The sequence below is a fragment of the Zalophus californianus genome, chromosome 8 (assembly GCF_009762305.2).
Source record: "Zalophus californianus isolate mZalCal1 chromosome 8, mZalCal1.pri.v2, whole genome shotgun sequence".
Lineage (NCBI taxonomy): Eukaryota > Metazoa > Chordata > Mammalia > Carnivora > Otariidae > Zalophus > Zalophus californianus.
Genome location: NC_045602.1, coordinates 76,346,835 through 76,371,819, shown reverse-complemented (window position 1 = coordinate 76,371,819; position 24,985 = coordinate 76,346,835). Strand labels below are relative to the sequence as shown.

The following is a 24,985-nucleotide window of genomic DNA, read 5'->3' as shown; positions in this document are numbered from 1 at the left end:
AGTGTTCAATATATATTTGATAACTGATTTGAAGGGAGTAAAGTGTGTTGTGTTATGAGAAAAAAATATCCCTAAGTCATGTCTACACTGGAAAGACAGACTTGAAAAGATAATAAAATGTTTTCAAGATCAGCATTTTAATGTCAGGGACATTTTATAATGTATCATTTAAAGATATTCTGTGCAGCCCATAACTGCAAAATGTTCTATAAATGTTTTTACCAGGAGTGTGAAAAAAGTGTTTCAAAAATATTCAAGGAGTAGATGTCTTACCAGCCCAAAATAAAATGTTTGCTGAGGCTCCAAGACTGGCAGAACTTTGCTTCATTTCAAAAAGTTTCCAGGCAATGGAAATGTTTTCCTGGAAAATACTACCTTTTATTTAGAGAACACTTGCCATGAACACTTAGTCATTAAGTAATTTAAGGTTTCCTTACAAGCTCTTTGGAGGAAATTATATGAATGAATGAAATTATCAGCACCTATAATGTCAAAAAAATACATTTGGCTAAATATATGAAATCTACCTAAGTATTTTTCCAGGTAAAGGGGAAAAATCTTTGATACTTTGTGGTCATTTACTGTTCTTTAAAATTTTTCTATAAGATAAAATTATAAAGAAAAACACAAAATCCTTAAGTGTTTCTCTGTAATATACACAAATCCAAAAAACTGGAAGGCTTATTTTATTCCAAATGCCAAGTAATTTTCAAACAGACAAAACAGTCATTTCATTCAATGAAAAGAAATGGTAACTTCAAAGCTATTTTTAGCGAAATCTTTGAGTTTGCTTCAAATCACCTTTCAATGGGAGAACAACTTGGTTTGGACATGTCACTCAATCATCTGCAGTAACTCATACAACGAAACCTAAGAAAACAATTTCTTCCATGAGTCTGAAGCCAATTAGGTCTTATTCTTTTAAACATCAAAAGACACAAGTAAATTTTACTTCGAGCGCATGGTTTGTGCATTTAGTCTTTTAAAAATGTACACAAAAGGATATTTGTTTTGTTTACCTGTTTAGTATTTCAGTAAGTTTCACAAAGCCAGTGTAAGCCAGTTCAAACGCTCCTCTGTGCCTGGACTGTAAGAGGTGTTGTTTAAAGTAATCTCCTATTTCTTTTACCTTTAAAACAAAATAAAAAATAAATGTGTGATTTATGCTTACTTACAGTTACAGATACATTTATGTCAGTAATATCACTGAGAACTCAGAACTAGATCTTTATCCAGTTAGCACTGACTTTGTGACAGGTAGTATTTTAAGTGTTTTTGTATCACATTTAATCCTCATGGTAAATTCCATGAAATAAGTGCTATTATCATCTCTACTTTTCAATAGGGACGAGGCCCAGAAAGGCCAAGTAACTTATTGAGGGTCACACAGCAAGTCAGTAGTAGAGCCAGGACATAAATGCAGGCAGTCTGGCTCCAGTCGGCATCTGTAACTGCTAGACTAGAACTGCCTCCCTACACCGCTTCACAAACCTCGCTGTGTTCTCTGTTAGCTTGTACCACTCAACACCAACAGCAAGTCATACAAAGTGACAAGCCTTACACACCCAAGCCTGGGTGAAATAATTAGCTTTTTCGGTTCAAAAATCTTTTTTCTACTGTGGTTAAAATATACATAACATAAAATTTACCATTTTTTAAAAAGATTTTATTTATTTATTTGAGAGAGAGAGAGCACTAATCAGGGAGGGGCAGAGGGAGAAGGAGAAGCAGACGCCCCGCTGAGCAGGGAGTCCGACATAGGACTCGATCCCAGGACCCTGAGATTATGACCTGAGCCAAGGGCAGATGCTTAACCGACTGAGTCACCCAGGAGCCCCTAAAATTTACCGTTTTTAATGTATACAGTTCCATGGTACTCTGTCTATTCATATTGTTGTGTAACCATCAGCACCACCCATCTACAGAACTTTTTCACCTTCCCAAACTGAAACTCCAGTCCACTGGACAATAACTCCAATAATTACTGTTTAGAGATAAACAATTATTAATGGCAATGCAAGACTTGTGCAAAGGGAGTCCTGAAAATTGAAAATTGACAGGCTTCATGCTGAGTCAGAACCATGGAGTTTTCCACAATGCTACCTGATCACTTTCCTACATATTGCCTTTCTGCCTGCAAGTTTAGACAAATAACAAATATGACAATTTATTTTAAAGAAGGCAAGACTAACAATTAGTTGTTGATGAGGTTTTGTACAGAATTAACTGGTAAACTGGGCTAACTGTACTTTTATACTAGGAAGATTTGGTGGTGGTTATTAACTTTAGAAAATCCAAATTTTGTATAAAGCTCAGGACCAAAGCTGTAATTGCCTCTCTTGATCCAAGTCTCCCCAGCAGATCACAGTACGGTGGAAAGGCAAGCTATCCCAAGATAGCTCAGATATGCTTACCTAAAACACCTTCTATCTCAGCACAGTGACTATGTCAGTGCCCTGCACACACGAGAGATAATAAACAGTACAAGGTGTAAACATTTGACCGTGAGCAAGTGTCCCAGTCTCCTCATCTATAAACTGGGTCTAACAATAGTACTTGCCTCAAAGATTGTATATTAAAATAAGTTAATAAACCTGAAAGTGCAGAACAGGCCCATAATCTATAATCCAATTCAGTTCTGGGTTTCCAAATAGAGGAAAAGTAAAGACGTACTCCATACTCAAAATATATCGGATTATAGAGAGGTAATAAGCGATACATTTAGAGAAATAAGAAACAGATATAAAACAACAAAGAACCAGAAAAGCAGTATATAATAGGATTTTTAAAATTCTAACACTTTAATAACCCAAGAGTGACGCGTCATGTTCTTTTGCTAAAGTTTTCAGGTAAAGATCTTACGACACTCCTAATTTTTAATATATTTTAAGAGCCACATACAACTAGCTATCAAAACCACCGTCCGGTAAGCTTTATCATTTTCTCTTCAATACTGTAATTTCAGAGCATATTTTGACCAGAATTATCAAGCCTTTAATCTGAATTTAACCCCCAAGATAGATCTAAAACTCAATAATCCTACAAAATGGGGACCAGAAGAAACTTCATTCAGCTATCATTTCTATTATTAGAGAAACAAAAGAAGATTTCTAAGAATAGGTATTTTAAGCCACAGAAAATAAAAACAGGAAGTCATAAAGATGGGGTCTAACTTCCTTAATTTTTTTTTCTAAAATGTTACAGATAGTAAAACATACTTCAGGAAAACACAAATGTTAACTGTTAAAGTGCTTCTCTGTGAACTTAAAATGGTTCACCATCTAGTTCTTAAGCAAAGATTTGATGTTCAGCTTCCTTTATCCCATTTAAAGGAACCTAAACCAAAAAGCATATCATAAAATTAAAGATCTCAGAAGTGTGACCAGTACATGGTCTTCTCAAGGATGGACCTCAATTTTAGGTAATCCTGGCCTCAGGAAACAGAATGAGGTTCTAAGGATACAAGTGAGAAGTAGACAGTTTTCCCTCATTTCATTCTGAACATAATCTCCCAACAAACTCACCTAGGTAATACTATGAATTTTTGCCTTTGAAGAGAGTATACAATGTCTGACAATCAGTAAATATTTCTTTAGCACCCAGCCAAATGTTTAGCAGCTTAGTGCTAGGGTAGACAGGGAGGAACAAAACAAGACATCTGTCCTCAAGAGGCTTTCAGTTCAGACAAAATCAATATGCTGAATGGTACCCATCAGATGCCTAACAGCTCCAAGAAATGAAAGATCCTTCTGCCCTAGAATAAATTATTACAAGAAACTTCATGTTTAGACCTTGAACTGGATATACTTGGGTGGACCAAAATGGAAGAGGGTAACAAATATGGGAAGAGGCTGGGTGGCTAGAAGGAATGAGCATTTATTAAGTCTCTGCTACCTCCCAGACACTACTGGATCTTTCTATATGAATGAACACGTTAGCAGACCTGGCTGAATGACCTTAAGGTTTCATACTAGAAAACAGTGGAAGACAGGGATGCAAGTTGGACATGGACCCCATTACCAAGGGTAGGAGGAGTCAGCAGGGCAGTGTGGCAGCTGGACAGGGAAAAGGGCCATGCTGACACCTCCCATTGGATAATCAGGCTACAAGAAACAGATCTGACCCAAACAACTTAGAAAATTAACGACAACAGAACAAGAAATAGAATTTTTTTATTTTTTATTTATTTTTTTAAAGGTTTTATTTATTTATTTGAGAGAGAGAATGAGAGATAGAGAGCACGAGAGGGAAGAGGGTCAGAGGGAGAAGCAGACTCCCTGCCGAGCAGGGAGCCCGATGTGGGATTCGATCCCGGGACTCCAAGATCATGACCTGAGCCGAAGGCAGTCGTTTAACCGACTGAGCCACCCAGGCGCCCTAGCATTTTTTTTAAAGACTTTTTTTTTTTATTTGAGAGACAGAGAGAGCAAGCACAACTGCGGGGGGGCAGAGGGAGAGGGAGAAGCAGACTCCCTGCTGAGGCAGGGAGCTCAATGCTGGGCTTGATCCCAGGACTCTGAGATCACGACCCAAGCCAAAGGCTCAACTGACTGAGTCACCCAGGTGCCCCCAGAAATAGGATTTTTAAATTTATTTTTAAAATGCAAAAGTCCTCTGAAAGCTCTGAACCAATTGCCTTTTTATTAGATGCTACTGAAGTCCTATCTAAAGTTCACAAAAACATGGATGATGTCTTCACAAAATATTTTCTTAAGGAGTAACATACATCTCAAGATTTTTAAAAGGGAATAAAGGTAAAAAGGTAAAAAAAAGGGGGCACTGATTTCTTTTTTTTTTAATTAAAGATTTTTATTTATTCATTTGACAGAGAGAGACATAGTGGGAGAGGGAACACAAGCAGGGGGAGTGCGAGAGGGAGAAGCAGGCTTCCTGCGGAGCAGGGAGCCTGATGCGGGGCTCAATCCCAGGACCCCGGGATCATGACCTGAGATGAAGGCAGACGCTTAACAACTGAGCCACCCAGGCGCCCCTGATTTTTATTCTTAAAATTAAAGTCCAGTCACTATCTTTTTAAATTTAGCAGATCCTGGTTCTAAATTTTCATAAAACCCATTTCTACAGGCCAATTAACATGCTTTCTAGATTTACAGGGTATAAATTTCCATAGGAGAAAATAGCTACAGGCCCTGTCTTTAGGCATCTATAACTCACCAGTGGACAAATTAGGGGAGCTAAATGCTCATCTAGAGCCTAAAACCCACAAAGGGCAAATTTAAATACATTTTTAAAAATTTGTCCTTTATCGATAGAAATACAGCTGAAAAATCAAGGCTAATTCCACTCAAAGTAGATAAACCCAAGAGGATTTAAGTATTGGTGGAACGTTTCTACAAAAGCATATGTGGTGGTTAAGCTATGATACTCTGGAGCCAGGAGGGCTGAGTTCAGGAACCCTACTCAGCCTCCTTACTAACATAAGCTAATTAAGCCAGTTCCTTCACCTGTGAAATGGGTGTAAAACTAGAACCTACTTCATAGGATTATTCTGAGAAATAAGTCAGATTAAAAATACAAGCATTTAGCAGAGCACCTGGCAGACTAGCAAACAGTAAATGTCTGTTTTTGTTTTTATTTTGTATCATCAGTATTGAGACTTAATCCCTTATTTTTAATTTTGACTTTAGGACACAGCTACTTTGTATAACCTTAGGAATGTCATTAATTTCACTTTGGTTAAATAGAACAGTTTATAAAAGTTTAGATGACAGTAAGATAATTAATGTTTTAAACTGTACATTTTCTACTATAGGGATTTCTTACTAACAGTGGGGATTCTTCAAAGCCTAAACATTGCTCCCTTACATAATAACAACAAAAATAAGAGTTTTCTGGTATTTAGGGGCCCTGGGGGGCTCAGTCGGTTAAGCAACCGCCTTCGGCTCAGGTCATGATCCCAGGGTCCTGGGATCATCGGGCTCCCTGCTCAGTGGGGAGTCTGCTTCTCCCTCTTCCTCCCCACCCCCCTCCCACTCGTGCTTGTGCGCGCATGCGCGCGCACGCTCTCTCGCTCAAGTAAATAAAATCTTTAAAAAAATAGTTTTCTGGTATTTAGACATCTTCTTACCAGCAGTTTATTCTTTGCTTTCTAGCAAATTCTTAACCATGTGCCATTTTAACTGGTGTCCTTTAGTCTAACTTTTTAAAATGAATTTGTCTTGCATCCCTTATTACATTTCTAAGCCCTTCAAGGTCAGAGAACCACATATTACATTTCTTTATGTTCCCACAACACCCTTGTAGTACGGCAGTCAATAAACAGATGACTAAAAGATATGTTTAATTCCATTTCATAGCTTAAAAATGGTAACCTGCATTCAGTACAATTCAATGAATACTTATTCATAATTTCTAAAAAATAAACTCTGGCAAAATACAAAAGGCAATTTCTTTAAGACTTATAATGCTAATAAACATACATCCCCTTTTGTCCATTACGGAAAACCTAACACAGTAACAAAAGACACTGAGAAAAATGTGTAAACCCATTTAGCCATGTACATCCTAAAAATTACAACAGAATCTACAGTAGGAATTTTTAAAAATAGGTAATTTAACTGTTGGTAATTATTCTTGTTCAGGCGATTTCTGTGGCGATAATTACTAGGAAGGGGAAAGCAGGTAGGAAAAATCGACCCTAAAGCTTCTTTTTAGGAATACTAGAGAAAATATATAAATATATGAATTGATACTCCAGATAGAGGAAGTTGTTTAAAAAAAATAAGCAGGCACTGGGTATCCAATAACCCTTGGAAAGAGGACCAACAAAATGTATCAAGCAAAAGCTCTACATCAGCAAAACATCCAGCTTGAAACCTAGACACACACCAGCTAGGAAGTTGGGAGATAAGGTTGCATGTACTGCCCACTCTTTAAGGGTCTCGACTTACATCCCTCAAAGTTGGTTTTATCTCTGCTTCTTGTACAGGGACATTATGAAAGAACCTTTCATTAGGTGATTGCCTTGCAGGAGGAAAGTCAGACTTGCCTCTGAATGAACACATTTTCCTCTTGCTGAAGCCGTGGAGGACACACTGCTTTGCAAGAAGTGATTTAGGGAAATGAATCATTTGCTAAAAAGCTCAGTAGCAAGTTGCCTTACTGTCCTGTTGCTTGTAAAAGTCTGGTTGGGCAGGGGAAGTAGGGAAGATTAAATTTAAAGAAAAGTTAAATGAGCAGTTCAGAACAAAGGCAGCACTGTGCTGTGTCTGAACGCAGGCTGGAAAGGAGAACTGGGTTCCTCTCCTGCAACTGCCACAAGCCAGCTCTGTGATCTTGGGCAAACCAGGTAACACCTGAGGGCTTCAGTTTGCCCTTGTACAAGTGGGCTGGATCCTATCATCCCTGTGACCCTTCCAGCTCTAATAGTCTGTGAATACAGCACTGAATACTCAGTCACAAACGAGAACCAGTCCTTCTCATTCCGCAGGAAACTGTAATCTTCAAAATGATCTCACAGTCTGCCAGCTGGTTAGAAACCACCCTCATGTATGCAGGATTTCAGGGGTCACCCCTTCAACAAATGGCCCAAAATCTAGGATGGGATTAAAGGCACCGGGCTACAAAAGAAATCCTCCCTGTTGTCTGCATTTGAGACATCAAATTTTAAATTAGAATCATCCTGCTTTTTCAAGAGTAAAGGGCAAATGGAGAGTAAAAGAAACACTGGGTTGAGTGTCAATATTTTAGGTTGTATAGAACGGCCTCCTTCATCCACTGAGAAAAAAGCAGAGCATTGTTATTATTACTCTTGAGAATGACTCCTGCCTACAAATCACTTTGCTGCCTCTGTCCGTGCACGTCTGTTATGGTCACCCTCACCTAAGGTACTGACTCTTAAATTCTTAGTTTTGCTGATAGGTGCACAAAAGATGTTGTTTTGTTATGGTGACTGTGTCCTTGGAAGGAAGGTGGACCTTAGGCATGGCCCAGCCACTGCAGTGGAAATTACCTTCTTCTCTATCATGTACATATTTTTAACTCTCAAAAGTTTTAAGTACATGTTTGTATTTTTAATTTAGAAGAATTTCATGGAGGAAAGTTTTGTTTAAAAGTTGGAATCCTTGGGGCGCCTGGGTGGCTGGGTCGTTAAGCGTTTGCCTTCGGCTCAGGTCATGATCCCAGGGTCCTGGGATCAAGCCCCATATCGGGCTCCCTGCTCGGCGGGAAGCCTGCTTCTCCCTCTCCCACACCCCCTGCTTGTGTTCCCTCTCTTGCTGTGTCTCTCTCTGTCAAATAAATAAAATCTTTAAAAATAAATAAATAAATAAATAAAAGTAGGAATCCTCTAGCAATATGAATAACACTAATTTCTTGATGACTTTGATTTTCATTGACTAAATGTTCCTAAACTGAGGCATTTCTTCTAGTTAAAGACAGCAGGATCAAGAATAAAGTCTTCCACAAGTGGCAGGGTTTCAAGGTTGGAACAGCGTTATCCCGTACATTCTTGATTACTCATTCAGTAGTTAATTTCTTCTCAAACCAAAAATGTGATACCACCACGTGAACAGTGACATGGAAAAATGACTGAATCTCACTAGAATATAAATTAATATTTTACAGAAAAACAAGACTCATTTTTTATTCAAGAAAACAGTCATTAGAAGAGTTCTTTGCTTTATAAGAGCCTCTCTGTTATTGTTGCTGTTGTTTTTTGGGGGGTTTTGGGGGTTTTTTTTTACAAACATCTTTTTTATTTTATATAAATTCTCAATTCCAACATGGTTCTCCCACATAAATTAAATTCAAAAGATTTGGGTGCTATGGAAAAGATGTCAAGGCCAGATGGTTTTCACAGGAAGCTTTCAGGTCTTTCTCAACTACAGTAAAAGCAAAATCTGTTTCCCTGTTTTTTTTAAACACTATCCAACAAATCCCCAAAAACTAGATGTTTTAACTTGTCCTTGAAAAGAGGAGTTGAACAGTGAAGAGACTCTAGCACATGTTTACTTCTTAGTAAGACGGTGAACATCAGTGAAGTAATCATTAATCATAGCTGGGTTCCTCAGCAAAGATGTTGGCATTGGCACTCCAGCTGGTCACCAGCAATGACTGCAAGTAACTCTAGAACACTGACGCCTATTTGATTTGGAAGAGAATAAGGAACACAATGATGCCGGCAGTGTACTGTTCCCCTCGGCTGGTCTCCATCTCAGGGCCTTGCAACATCACAGGCCCAGCTGTTAACCAGATGCAAGCACATGGCCACAGAGTGTGAGAATAAAAATATTAGCATTATTTCCATGGAACTAGTCACATGGTTATTATAGAAATAATCAGCATTTAGCGTACTACAATATTTGTTTTGTTCTTAAATGTTGTAACACCCTTGGGGAAAAATTATCTTTATTTGAAAAAGGTTAAAAATGAAAGTATGTGTTATAGATCTTTGCTGGAAAATGGTGGGAAAGAGATTTGTTGAAACCATATGGAAAGGAAGAGGGAATCAATTAAAAACAGAAATCTAATAAATCTAAAATATTTCCAAATGAAATGCTTGTGGTAAGCTAATTTCTTGTAAACACTGCACTCAAGTCACTTGAACAGTCCCAGATGGCGAATGGACTTTGTGGTCTTAAAATAAAAGTCAGCCAAAAAACCAAAGGGACTACACTTTATTATCAATGTAGTGGGAAACAAGAGATCCATAATCAACCAATATATTACTTTTTTTCCTTCACAAAATTTAAGAGGTTTGTGGAGTTTTTTTTTTATTATTAAAGATTTTATTTATTTATTTGATAGAGACACAGCGAGAGGGAACACAAGCAGGGGGAGTGGGAGAGGGAGAAGCAGGCTCCCTGCTGAGCAGGGAGCCCGATGTGGGGCTCGATCCCAGGATCGTGGGATCATGACCTGAACGGAAGGCAGACGCTTAATGACTGAGCCACCCAGGTGCCCCAGTTTGCGGAGTTTTTCTAAACAATTTCATTTAAATGTACAGTTTAAGTGGAAAGTGGAAAAATAAACATTAAAATGACAATATTGAAGTTAGAAGGTAAAATCTACAGTTATTTATAACTTAGAAAAATAAAACTATTTCTAAAAGTGCCATAGTTTTGAAATGTAGTGCAAGGTCTAATTTCTATACTACCGTGAATTTCCTTCAGTTGACATCTGTAGGATTTTATTCAAGAAAAATTCAAAACTCATGTTTGTTTGAGTTGAGTCACATGACCAGAAATTATACCAGGTGGAATAAACAGCTCCCCTACCTGCTCCACTGTCAGTAAGCCATTGGAAGATTCTGGCATGGACTGCATGGGAAGAAGCTGGCACAGTGTGCCTAAAAGTAAAGCAACTTCCTTCATACTTCGCCAACAACATACCAGCACCATCTGAGCAGTGACATCACATGTTTTTCTTTCTTTACCTTAAAAAAAACAAAAATCTATTGCAACACTAGACACTTGATTACTCACATCCCAGGTTTCTTAGAATAAGATTATTCATAATTTCCCCAAGAACAATCCACTTGAACAAACCAATTGTTATATTTATTCATGATAAAACAAGTAACATTTGTTGAGCATGTGCTCTAAGTAAGAATCATGCTAAGTATTTTTTTAATATACTATTTTCAAAATAAATTTTAAAATAAAACACAATACCGTTTCAAAAACTAAGTCTAACTCTCAGACATTAGTGAAACAAACCCTTTCTGCCTCTAAAGTCCTCCATAAATTACGACTATAATAAATATATTTCATTATTCATCTTGGTGAGATTGCTGTTATATCAGTAGAGGGGCAGGATAAAACTTTTAAAATCAAAGGAAAATATAAATTCTCTTTCAGAATATATTTAAATTCCACAGCCAATAAGCACCAATTATGCTTACTCTCTTTTTCTAGCTTTTAGAATATTTTAGTATTAACATTAAAAAAAAATCCAAGACAATTTAAAAGGCAAGTTAACAAAGCAACCCACTTGTGTTTCTTAAAAGCCCACTAAACTAAAAGAGTAAATGTAGACACACATCAATATATAGAATAGAGCTAAAAGCACATACACTCAGAAGAGAAGAAGTGGGACGGGGAGTCAATTAAGAACTTTAATTCCGTTTTTTGTTCTTTTTTTTTTTAAGGTAAAATGTAAACACTGAATTGAAATTTTAATTAAGCCTTTAAGTTGTTTTTAATTCAAATTTACCTCTGTATTGCTTGAAACTATTACAATAAGCATATACTTAGATGTTATGTTGTGTAATTTAAAAAAATCATAGAAATTTTAATGAGACAATATCTCCATCTAGTGGAGAATGTAGAATACATAACAAGTCACTAAGATTACTGCTGATGACTTTTTATAGAATTACAGAAAATGATAAAATAACAACTAATGAGAAAACAAGCAGTAAGAACACAACTTCTGGAGGCTTGATACACCCGAGCAGCTCACACTTCACTGAGTAATAAGGCTGATTTCTCTTAAAAGGCTGCTTGACTGTAAGGACTCTCACTACAGACAGTGAACCCACATCACTAGAAGCCGACTGTGGCCCAAACCCAAGTTGACGGAGCACCACCTGGCTGCCAAGACAGGTGTTAGCACTCAAAGCTTTCTGTTGTAGCACCTTACATACTGCACTGGGGTGCACCATTTACACATTCCCCAAAATAAATCACTGATAAGCTCAAAGACTTTATTTTCTAGAAATGTTCTGCAAACATCTGCAGCCTGATTTACTATATAAAAAACATTTTGTACATTATGTCACTGAAACACCAATTACAATACTACAATGTTGATTTTATACATGCTACCTTTGATCTCTGCTGAAGCACCAATATTTGGCACACTGGCATTCAAGTCCTCCAAATCAAAGCTATCACGTTCTTTGAGTATTTTGGCTTGAGTGAAGTAATCATTAGTATCTCGTGGTTGAATCTCACTCAGAATCGTCTGTAAGCGGCTTGCTGACTCTGAGGGAGAGAGAAGGGAGTGCATAAATCACAGTTCTACAGCCCATGCGATTTCCCTTGGGAGTATTTGCCCTCAATTTTGTAATTTTTTTTTTTTTTTTTTTTTTTTTGGAGAGAGAAAGCTCGCCAAGCAGGGTGGGAGGGGGAAGGAGCAGAGGGACAGGGAGAGAGAGACTCTTAAGCAGGCTCCATGCTGAGCAGGGAGCCCCACGCAGGGCTTGATCTCAGGACCCTGAGATCATGACATGATCCAAAATCAAGAGTCCTATGCTTAACTGACTGAGCCACCCAGGTGCCCCGAATTTTATAATTTTTAACACTTGATAATCAGCTCTATTAGAAGGGACTCATGGGGTAGATAATGTGAAAATTACTTATTAAGGTCTTCATGACACTTGAGTGTGCTTTTAAAATATGGCCAAAATTTTAAATTGGTTGAAGACAGGACAAAACAACACAACAGAAACTCTCCACAAGACAAAGACCATCATCTCATTTACACTGCTTTTCTTTCTTTCTTTTACATTGCTTTTCTTAGTGTTGTCTAAGAATCTCAAATATGGTGCTCAATCATGTGAAAAAAGAGCACTAAACTTCAGGCAATTTGGTTTTAAGAGGTAAGAAACCACCACAACAAAAACAATCTTTAATACAATACTGTATTGTCAACTGTACTTTAATTAAAAATAAAGAAAAAAATCTTTTAGAGCTCAGGAATATGATAAAGACTTTGTATTTGACTTTGAAATGCATTAGGTAATATACTGCTTTCTAAGTATGATTTACAGCCCTAGTATTGTATTGAACTTCATTTTTATTCCTTAAGCACTCAATGGATTAGGAAATGTAAGCTCCACAAATGCAACACTTTGTTCACTGCTGAGTCACCAGCACCTATAACAGAAACTGGCTCATGGCAGAGGTTCAGTAACAATGGGCTAAGGGAATGAACAGATGATGAGGTAATGAAGAGCTAGGCAGGCTCAGATACTTTAAGAAAAAAAAAAAACAGCTAGTCACCTGAAACCAATTAACAAATCAAAGAACAGGTATTTTATATACCTATTAGATACACTTACTTTTTTTTAAAGATTTTAGTTATTTATTTGTCAGAGAGAGAGACAACATGCACAAGCAGGGGGAGCGACAGGCAGAGAGAGGAGCAGGCTCCTAGCTGAGCAAGGAGCCCGACACAGGACTTGATCCCAGGACTCCATGATCATGACCCGAGCCGAAGGCAGATGCTCAACCAACTGAGCCACCCAGGTGTCCCTAGATACACTTACATTTTAGGTCTTATAGGAGATACAAAGACACAAAGGGCTATCAGGATGATTCAACCAACATCTTATGTTCACTTGTGGCTTCCATGAAATATTGCCAAAACAAATTTTGACAGCCATGAAAATGTAACACTGGTTCCAAATAGAAACCATGGAAAGACTAAGAAAAAAAGGATGATCAGAATAAAATTTTACCCATTCGTTTTTATGGCTTTCAGAGGAAACGTTTTCAAGGAATTCAGAATGCATGGTAGATAATGTGGAACAGAAACAGGAATAATAGAGACAACCCGAGGAAAAAAGAAAAGGCAAAATCAAGGAAAAGTCTGTGGGCCACAGACTGTTCTTGAGACCAACGGACATTTTAAAACTTAATAACAGAATTTTAGCGTACTTTATAGGCCCCACCCACCATAGGTGAAAAATATTCAAGATTTCTCATCCAGAATATACTGGTACTTGCCTGATCCAAATACTAGCTTTAAGATTGGATGTTTCTTATTCCCACGTATTGTTTAAGTAGGAAAACTAAAACATCAAATTTTGGTATACCAGACAAAATAAACAAAATAAACAAATAACTGTGTCTTACTCATGAACCATGACCAATCTGCCAATTCATTTTTAGTAGAGAACAAAACCTAACATTTTCTATGCAAACACACAACACCAAGTTACTTTAATTGGGTATTTATGATATGCTCAGTGTGTTTTTAATACAAGCCTCTCATTTGCACTCCTCAAACTTTACTTGCATTCACAAACTACTTCAACACCAAATGTACACCGTTCACAGCCAAATCCCTTCTGGCTGTTATAGTACAGGTATATATATATATATATATATATATATATATATATACGCCACCTACAGTGTCCCACACACTGGGTTTAGTTCCTATCCTTTCTGGAATTGCTCATTCATTGATTTATTCATTATAACAAGTATTTATTGTATGCCTATTTCTACCAGGCACTTGCCAAGGACAACGGAGGAAAGTATCAATAAAATCCCTCTTAAATCGCAACAACTCCATGAAGAACACTTTGGAAAGAAAAAGAGATGAGACTGGCAAGTTTGCAGGAGTCCAACTATTAGAGGACCTAGTCTGAGGTCACTCAAGTATTTTAAACAAATGGGGTGGGGCAGAGCACAAGAGTTAAGTAGAGATTATGCGTAACATGATGAATTACATGAGTAGAAAAGACTGCTGTGGATACACTATAAAAGAAAATGGAAGGAGCCAAGAGTAGATGCGGGGAAACCAAATGGGAGGGCCCTAGAGTTACACAAACAAGAGAGACAAAAGCCTGGAGTAAGGTAAGAAGATGGCAGATAAAAAGAAAACACGTTTGAGAGATATTTAAGGGGCACCACTGAAAGAACATGAGGACAGGCAAGATGTAAGAACAGAAGAGAGATGTCAAGCACTCCCAGGCTCTTGACTTGCACAAACAGATCTTTGGTAGGGCCAATTGCAAAGACACGAGTTGGTAGGGAAAAGGCAGATGAAAGTTCGTGAGTTCAATGGGGCATTTTGAGTATCTCCTCCCATTTTTTGTTTTAATTAAATTCCTGATTCCTAATAAGCTGCCATCTCTGACTAAACCCCACCTCCCTGATTTATATTGCTCACTCTCCCAGCCCCAGCAGCTACCTGGTAGGTGATGCTCTGAAATGACAGTATTAGGAAATCCAATTTACCCCAGAAGAGGAAGTACCTTGCTCATCACCTGGTTTATTTATTTGTTTTGGTTATTTTTTAAGAGTTAAAAACATTACTACAGTGGCAGAAATATCACTAATCATAATAAATAGCTTCTTGACCCACCTACTTAGCTTCTGTATCTTCCCAAAGAAATGATTTGGCGGGGAGAGGTGTAATGAGCAAAAAATATAGGAATTCTAGCTTTTTTCATTTGCTGACCTGAATCAGTGTCCATTGGGATGAGGCCTTCTGGGGAGGAGCTCTGAATGACCGGAGACACCACAGCAGAAAGCCTGTAAGACATCAAAAGGAGCTTCTCTACCACAGGTCTCCATTCGCTCACCAACCGTAGGCTGCTGCAACAAGGACAGTACGGAAATTTATACTAAAAGCAAAATTCAAACATTTTTAAAGAAAATTACTACATAAAAGGTTGAATCTGCTTCAAAATTGTGCGATCTATGAAATATTTAAGATATAAAAATACGTATACATAGGTAAATTTTTAAATCTAATTTTTAATTATCTTTAAGGCAATATATTCCTTTCCCAGGACACATTGCAGTAAGGGTTTAAAGCTCAGAAAAGCATGCTCAGGAGACAGCTGTGGTACACGTACTTTAGAGATAACCTCTGCAAAGCGCCCGTTATACAGTGAACTCGCCCATACAGTGGAAATGATGCTGCTGCCTGAAGGAGAGAATTTTCAGCCTGAGATACTTCTTCCTCAAGATTTTCCAACAAGCATTTGATAACTAGAAAAAGCAAACAAAAAACCAAAGTAATGCCAGCTTAAAAACACATTTATAAATTTGTGAATAGCTAAGCAGTCCCCACAAAAAAACATCCAACTCACTAAACTTTGTTAGAGGTTTTATATTAAAAAAGAGATTTTTCAAAGTTATCCAGCCTGCTATACATTTCCAGTCAAGAAGGCAGAACTGTGTCTTTCCCTAACTTCCTGGATCCATTTTCAGCATTCACTCTGAATCGTTCCTCCTAGATATCCTCTATCTGGGGAATCAGACCCCAGGCCCATGTGCCATGTGCTATTTGAACAGTTGTTGTTTTGTGGTTTTTTTAAATAATGGCTTTATTGAGATATAATTCACATACCACACAATTTATACATTTAAAGTATATAAGTCAATGGTTTTTAGTATATTCATAGATATATGCAATCATCATGAATTTTAGAACATTTTAATCCTCCCCCGCAAAAAACCCTTACCCATTATCAGTCAGTCCCCTCCCTGCACCTCTCCCCTTCCCCAGCCCTAAGAAAAAACTTATCTATTTTCTATAGATTTGCCTATTCTGGACATACATAAACAGAATCATAAAACATGTGGCTTCTTTCACTTAGCACAGCGTTTTCAAAGTTCATCCATGTTGTAGCATGCATCACTATTCCATTCCTTTTTATGGCTGAATAACAGTCCACTGTATGAACATACCACATTTTATTTACCTATTTATCAGTTAATGGACATGGGAGTTATTTCCATGTTTTGGCTATTAAGTATAATTCTGCTGTGAACATTCACATACAAGTTTCTGTTTGGGCATACTTTTCATTTCTCTTAATATATGCCCAGTATAGACTAAATGTTTATGTCCTTCCCAAAATTCCTATTTGAAGCCCCAAGCCCCATATTTGAAAATGGAGTCTTTAGGAAGAAATTAGGTTTAGATGAGGTTGTGAGAGTGGGACTCCCCCCTTCGCCCAATGACAGGATTAGAGTCCTTATAAGAAGAGGAAGAGAGACCAGAACCGATATCCCCTCCATGTGAGCATAGAGCAAGAAGGGTACTATCTGAAGCCAGGGAAAGGGTTCTCACCAGGAACTGAAATTGCTCCCACCTTAATCTGGAACTTCCCAGCCTCCAGAACTGTGAGAGAGAGATGTTTGTTGTTTAAGCCGCCCAGGCGATGGTATCTTGTTACAGCAGCCTGAGTGTGGAACTGTAGGATCATATGGTAACGCCATGTTTAACTTTCCAGGGAACTGCCAGACTGTTTTCCAATGCAGCTGCACCGTTTTACATTCCTGCCGGCAGTGTGTGAGGGCTTTGCTTTTTCCACATCCCCTCAACATCTGTTATTATCTATTTTCTTGTTTATAGCCACCCTACTGGGTGTGAAGTGCTTCCTCACTGTAATTTGGATTTGCATTTCCCTACTGGCTAATATGCTGACCATCTTTTCATGTGATTATTTTTCACATTTATCCTTTAGGAGAAATGTCTATTCAGATTCTTTGTCCATTTTTAAATTTGGTTATATCCTTTTACTAGGGAGTTGTAAAAATTCTTTATATATTCTAGATATAAGTCCCTTATCAGATAAAGGAGTCGCAAGTATGTTTCCCATTCTACAGGTTGTCCTTTCACTTTCTTAATGACATCCTTGACACACATGTTTCAAATTTTCATTAAGTCCAATTTATCTATTTTTTCTTTGCTTGTGCTGTGGGTGTCAAATCTAAGAAACCACTACCTAACCTAAGATCACAAAGATTTACACTCATGTTTTCCTCTAAGAGTTTTATTGTTTTTAGCTTTTGCATTTAGGTCTTCGATCCATTTTAAATTAATTTTTGTATATGGTATGAAGAAGTGGGTTCAACTTCATTCTTTTGCAGGTAACTATCCAGTTATCCCAGCATAGTCGATGTCACCTCTCACCACTCAAGAGTTATAGTTTAATTAGAACTGTGTATAACCAGTAAATTATTAACATTTAAAATATACAAAGAAGTCCTAAAAATCAATAGGAAAAAGATAAACAGCCCTACAGAAAACTAAATGAAGAACATGAACAGGCATACAGAAGGGGAGAAGTGAAGTGCTTATAAACATGTAAAAAGATGCTCAATTACATTAACAACAAGAAAAACGCAAGATGAAACCACAAGACAGCTACTTCATATCCCGTAAACCTTTAAAATCTGACAATAGCAAGTTATAGTGATGATGTAATACACCACAACTCTCAAAATTTATAATTTGGCATCATCTAGTTAAGTTGAAGATGCACATACTTTATGACTAGGCTATTCTACTTTTTTGTTTACCATAAACTCTTAGACACGTCCATTAGAAGAGATATATACGAGAATGTTAACATCAGCATTATTTATTTAGAAAAAAGAAGTCCCTCAACAGGAGAATGTATTAATAAAATGCAGTAAATTCGTATAATACATATGGTACTATTTATATAAAATTCAAAGTCATGTAAAAGTAAGTAAAATATTATTTAATGATATATACATGGGTGGTAAAAATAAGATGAAAGTCTGACATTAACCATATGAGAGTAATTATATGGCAGGGGGAGGGAGCTAGGATAGAAGAGAAGCTTTAAAGGTATGGGTGTTATTGTATTTCTTAAGTTGGGTGTTATAACCTAGCTTGGGAATAAAACTTGTGACATTTTTATACTATTATTATTTAAATTCTATATCTATATTTAAATTATTTTTGTATGCTTGAAATATCTCATGGAGTTTTTAAATGACTCGAATTTGAAAGCCTGTACATGAACAGTTTACCCCAAATACAAACCTCTTCCTGTCACGTATCAGGGTCTCCTTTTAAGCCCAGCCCTGAAGCAACTAGAGTGGACAAGTGCCATCTTCCATGGCACTGTCCCCTCCTTATCCCCATTTCTACCAGAACTACCCATGGCCTCCTAATTTTCTCCCATTATTAGTTCTCTTTCTCGGGGCATTTTTTACCATCTTGGAGAGAACAGTTTTTAACACTCTTCCTACATCTGACCTCTCTTTCTCTCTCTCTTTTTTTTTTTAAATAAAAATCCATATCTGTCCTTATTTATAATACAACTTCAAAGTGAATATTTACCAGCACAAAATTAAGCACATGAATCCCCAAGAAATACTTGCTGGAAATCACTAGACCTAAACCAACCAACTAGGTTTTAGAACTGGCTATATGGGAAGAGTAAAAGGCAGGGGTGTGACAGTCAGTTAAAACACAAATCTGATAGACAAAGGAACTCTGCTCTTTATAGAAATAGCAAAGATGATCTAGCTATAGTCATAGTAAAATTTCTGCCTCCCCCAAAAGTACATTTTTGGTAGAGAAAGACGTCCTGTTTATTTATTTATTTATTAAGATTTTATTTATTTGTCAGAGAGAGAGAGAGAAGTAGAGAGAGAGCACAAACAGGGGGGAGCAGCAGACAGAGGGAGAAGAAGGCTCCCTGCTGAGCAAGGAGCTGGATGTGGGACTCGATCCCAGGACCCTGGAATCATGACCCGAGCTGAAGGCAAACATTTAATCAACTGAGCCACCCAAGTGTCCCAAGACGTCCTATTTAAATAAGAGCTTTAATAATGTACATTTGTGTAATCTACTTATTTAACATGAACCCTCTGTTTAGAAACAGTGTTATAGCTGAGTAAGCTATTTACTTGCAAAAGAGAAATTCACAGTATTCTTATATGCTAGTAAACTCTTCAATTAAAAAAAAAACACAAAATAGGGGCGCCTGGGTGGCTCAGTTGGTTAAGCGTCGCCTTCGGCTCAGGTCATAATCCCAGGGTCCTGAGATTAAGCCCCAAATCGGGCTCCCTGCTCAGCTGGTAGCCTGCTTCTCCCTCTCCCTCTGCCACTCCCCCTGCTTGTACTCTCAATCTCACTCTCTCAAATAAATGAAAATCTTTTAAAAAATTAAAAAAATTTAAAAAACACAAAACAAATGTTTAACCACTAGCTATGCTAACTAAATGAATAGCGAGGGAGTAAGACACTGGTTTGGGTAAGCAACAGCAAAAGGTCATTTATTCAATACAAACCCATTAATGTGTTCCTCTCCACCACAATAGCAGACTTATCTCCATCTCCACATGCAGCTTGCTGAGTTTGTAAGGAGGCAGACAGAGATGAGGGCAGGGCATCCTGCCAGATTAAGAAATTCAACAGGTAGGAAGCTGTCACACAGTCGTATGGTTTAGTGCTTGAGCTGAGCTCCAATGCTGCTTGGAATAAGCCTTGCAGTTTCTCTGAATCCTAGAATAAAGCACAGACTCAGTAACTGTCACTGAAACATTTCTTTAATTTGAAGGAATTTATTTTTTTTTTAAAGATGTTATTTATTTGACAGAGAGACACAGCGAGAGAAGGAACACAAGCAGGGGGAGTGGGAGAGGGAGAAGAAGGCTTCCCGCTGAGCAGGGAGCCCGATGCAGGGCTCGATCCCAAGACCGTGGGATCATGACCTGAGCCGAAGGCAGCCGCTTAACTACTGAGCCACCCAGGTGCCCCTAATTTGAAGGAATTTAAAAATAGAGCCTGCACATAACTGAAACTTGATATAAACATTACTTCAATTCCCTTCTTCCCAGAATACAGGTTAGACTTTATTATAGTAATTACTGATTATCATTATTACTCAGCTCTAGTGATGAGGATCTTGAAAATAATGTCAATTGGGAAATTCGACACTGATAAAGTTTTTTTTTTTCAGTACCTTTCTCCAGCAGAAGTATGCTTTTTCCTGTAGAACTTCTGCTATGACTGGCCAGATCATCTTTCTTATGTCCACATGGACCAGAGTTTTTTTGTACACTGAAGTTTCTTTTACCTGGGCAGCATACTACTGCACTTCCCCCGTCCCCCTCTCCATTCAGCGAATTCAATGGAAAAAAATACAAATTCACACAAAAGTACAAATCCATCAGGCTATTCCTGGCAAAGATCCATATGTGTGCAGAAAATAAAGTGATCATATCAGCCTCAGAAATTCTGCATCAGAGCTCCCACACCTGTATGTCATAGAAACATCCACTCACATGCATGTCCTAAAGAAGACAGAACAAAGGACAGTTCACTGTAACGTGTATGGAAAGGCCCTGGGCTGAGGTCAAGAGACATGGGTCCTCATCCCAACTCCATGGTTGGCAAATAACATGTTCAATACACTGGGTCTCAGGATTTCACTGCTCAATAATATTAATTCTACTAGGATTACTCCAAAATTGTCTAATACAAGGGGAAAATCATTATAAGCTTAATTTTTTTTAAAGATTTTATTTATTTATTTGACAGAAAGCGTGAGCACAAGTAGGGGGAGGGGCAGGAAAAGGCAGAGGGAGAAGCAGGCTTCCCACTGAGCAGGGAGCCCGATGCTGAATTCAATCCCAGGACCCTGGGATCATGACCTGAGCCGAAGGCAGACGCTTAACGACTGAGCCACCCAGGCGCCCCTTGAATCAGTATGTTTGATAACTATTGGAAATAGATTTCCAATTAAAGTAAATATTGGTATACCTATAGCCAAATTAAAAATTAAGCTTATGGGGCACCTGGGTGGCTCAGTCGTTAAGTGTCTGCCTTCGGCTCAGGTCATGATCCCAGGGTCCTGGGATTGAATTCAGCATCGGGCTCCCTGCTCAGTGGGAAGCCTGCTTCTCCCTCTCCTTCGCCCCCTGCTTGTGTTCCTGCTCTCGCTATCTCTCTGTCAAATAAATAAATAAAATCTTTAAAAAAAAATACTGATTCAAATATCAACTTCTTTCAGTTTAAATTCTTTGCCATTTGATATGTTTAATTTTCTGTGACCTAAAAAAGACAGTGGCCAAAAGCTCAAATCGAAATAAATATTAGAAAGAACCAATTAAGCATCTAAGCCATTTTTTTGGTAACTGACAGTTAAGTCCCTGAACTGCTTAACTGACAATTAGTAAGAAACACAATAAATAGCCTTTGGAGTCTAAAATATCTTTGTTCTGGGGCACCTGGGTGGCTCAGTCAGTTAAGCATCTGCCTTCAGCTCAGGTTATGATCCCAGGGTCCTGGGATCAAGCCCCACGTTGGGCTCCCTGCTCAGCAGGGAGTCTGCTTCTCCCTCTCCCTCTGCTCCTCCCGCTGCTTGTGCTCTCTCAGTCACTTGCTCTCTCTCAAATAAATAAAATCTTAAAAATAAATAAATAAATAAATAAATAAAATATCTTTCTTCGATCATCTGAGGTCAGTAAAAATATAATATAAAGACCTTGGATATGTAGGTCCACAAGAAAAAAGGGTAACAGACAATGTGAGTAATAAAGTCATGTACTACAAAGATATGTCATCAAAAATATATATACACAGGGGCACTTGTGTGGCTCAGGTGGTTAAGTGTCTGCCTTCTGCTCAGGTCATGATCCCAGAGTCCTGGGATCGAGCTCCACATCAGGCTCCTGGCTCAGCGGGGAGCCTGCTTCTCCCTCTCCCTCTGCCTCTTCCCCTGCTCATGCTCTCTCTCTATATATATCTCTGTGTCTCAAATGAATAAAATCTTTAAAAATAAAATAAAAAGTATATATACACACAGGTCCTTATATTAGTTAAGTTTCAAAAACGTTTTAAAGTTATCTCAAAGGACCAGGGCGCCTGGGTGGCTCAGTCGTTAAGCGTCTGCCTTCGGCTCAGGTCATGATCCCAGAGTCCTGGGATCGAGCCCCGCATCGGGCTCCCGGGAAGCCTGCTTCTCCCTCTCCCACTCTCCCTGCTTGTGTTTCCTCTCTCGCTGTGTCACTCTCTATCAAATAAATAAATAAAATCTTTTAAAAAATAAAATAAATAAAAAAACAAAAAATAAAGTTATCTCAAAGGACCAAGTCTTTCATATAGGTGCTGTAATATACCCCCCCCAAGATATTCACAAAATATTTGCCAGGAATGAGTCACAGTTATATATATGATACAAGGCTTCAGTGTGATGAATGGTAAGGGGCAAGGAGGATGGGAAGGTGGGAGAGAAGAAAGGAAGAGAAAGCATCTCCTTTAAAAACTATATTTTACAAAAGTTAGAAGCCTAAGCACCAAAAGAAGCTTTTGCTTACCAAAGCATCTGAAAGACCACAAAGATAAATGGACACTGGAGAACAACTCCTAATACGGACCCAAGTTAGAGAAGATCCTGCAATGCCATCTGGAAGCCATGGAAACAGACACCTTGTGTCCTCTGACATGTGCTCCTACAGAATCCCACTGCATCTCGGGGCACCTGGGTGGCTCAGTCAGTTAGCCGTCTGCCTTTGGCTCTGGTCATGATCCCGGGGTCCTGGGATCAAGCCCGGCATTGGGCTCCCTACTCAGTGGGGAACCTGCTTCTCCCTCTCTCTCTACCCCTCCCCCCTGCTCTTATGCTCTTTCTCTAATAAATAAATAAATAAATAAAATCTTAAAAAAAAAAAAAAAAAAGAATCCCACTGCATCTACAAGCTATCCTGCCCTAAAAAGAGCCTAACAGCCAGAGAACAGACCATGGCTCAGTGGCAGCCCCTGTAGGTGCCTTCGGCCTCTATACAGCTCTAACAGAAAGCCATAGCAAAGCTCTAGAATAGTAAACCCACAGCTGCTGGTGACCTCACAGCCCCAGAACATACTTCAAGGGCAGAGCCAAGCACTTAGGCTAGGGGGTCCCCTGCAGACCCATCCCCATGCTGTGCCCACACTCCCGAGCCCACCTTTGCTTCCTACCACATGGTTGGCAGTGCCTGCTGTCAGGAAGAGAGTGGGGGCTAGGGATGGGGTAGAAGGCCAGGATAGAAAACTGCTGTTAACCTCAAGTACTCTGAGTTTCAGTCTCAGTTTAGCTATTGCTTGTTGGAAGATCAGAAACACGGTCTCTGCCTCACTTACACTCAGCTTCCCAGTCAACTTAGCAAGGATGTTATCTCAAAAAACACACATTACTGTAAGTGATGTGTTTTGACAGAATATTAACATGTCCACGGGAACTTGGGAGACCGCAGTTAACTGAAATCTACCAATACTCTTGTGAGCAATAAAACCTACTGCTTCTTACACCTTCCTTTTTATCAAAACAATAAAAGAAGCAAAGCTCATGAATTTGGAGGTTTTTTTCTCTTATATTTCCTCCTTCCACACCATCCATCCCTACCTCCTCCAACCTACCATCCTGCAACAGTAAAAGTATTAATGATAACTGAAACAGAAGATATAAGAAGGCAGATGCAAAAAGCCTGCACAATCTACAGACTGTTTTATTTGCTGCTAAAATAGAAAGTTTTCATGCATACACCACATTCGCATTTCCAAAGAAAAAGTCCAAATACCTGAAATTGTACAACTGTTTTTGGTAACTTCATTAGAAGATCAAACGCTAAAATCTTCACTTCTTCAAAAGTGCTGGTAAAACATTCCATTAGTGTTTGGAAACGACCTACATCAATATCATGACTCAGTTGATACACTGTTTGGACTTGACCTAAAAATAGAAAAAGATTTAAAAGTGAATACAAGAGGGGGCGCCTGGCTGGCTCAGTTGATACAGCATGTGACTCTTGATCTCAGACTCGCAAGTTCAAGACCCACGTTGGGCATGGAGCCTCCTTAAAATAATTAAAAATGAATTATTTTAATAATTAATAAAAAAGGGAAATCAACATGTGGAAGTTATCTGAGCAAATTTATAGAAAACTGGCACAAAGATTCACACTTCACAGTTTACCCACATTAGCATAAAAGAATAATTTTTCCTTAATTTATTTCCTAAAATGATAAAATAAATATTAAAGCTCCCTAAATAAAAAGTACTTCTTAAAATTTTGTTTAAAACCACTTCATTCTCTTTCAAAAGGTTATATTGTATATAAAAGATTCCTAAGTTAGCTTTCAAATAAAATGAAATAAATTTAGGAATATGTCTTTTAAAAAATCTTTGTAAAATGTCTTAACCTAGAATCCAAAGTCCTACCATGTCTTAGTTAAACCGACACAGAATAATTGATATGATGATGTATCCTAGAATTACTGGGCATCAAAGATAAAGAAAGAGTCTTCTGGGTATTCAGGCACAAAGTTCAATTCATCTCCAAAATGAATTGGGAGATGGGAAAACGTTAGGCTGGCTTTACTCTTTACCTTAGCAACATGTAGTGCCAGAAGACAGTGGAGCAACATCCTCAGGGAAAGGTATGGTGAAAAATTAGACATCAAAATCCTACTCTAGGGGCACCTGGGTGGCTCAGTCGGTTAAGCATCCAACTCTTGATCTTGGCTCAGGTCA

The 24,985-nt window shown here is 38.3% G+C and overlaps 1 protein-coding gene across 13 annotated transcripts in view; it reads right to left on the bottom strand.

Moving 5' to 3' along the window:
- THADA (THADA armadillo repeat containing) overlaps positions 1-24,985 on the bottom strand; it is a 324,153-nt gene that overhangs the window by 266,475 nt on the left and 32,693 nt on the right. For 10 of the 13 annotated variants that reach the window (XM_027621844.2, XM_027621847.2, XM_027621841.2 and 7 more), the window contains exons 16-22: positions 24,033-24,184; positions 19,764-19,977; positions 15,557-15,692; positions 15,157-15,293; positions 11,787-11,945; positions 10,236-10,393; positions 1,020-1,129 (exon numbers count right to left, since the gene is read on the bottom strand). In XM_027621844.2, coding sequence (XP_027477645.1) covers positions 1,020-1,129; positions 10,236-10,393; positions 11,787-11,945; positions 15,157-15,293; positions 15,557-15,692; positions 19,764-19,977; positions 24,033-24,184 — 1,066 coding nt within the window. Of the gene's footprint in view, positions 1-801; positions 871-1,019; positions 1,130-10,235; positions 10,394-11,786; positions 11,946-15,156; positions 15,294-15,556; positions 15,693-19,752; positions 19,978-24,032; positions 24,185-24,985 lie in introns of those variants that run through there. The other 3 variants (XM_027621853.1, XM_027621842.2, XM_027621854.1) reach the window with 3 other exon arrangements.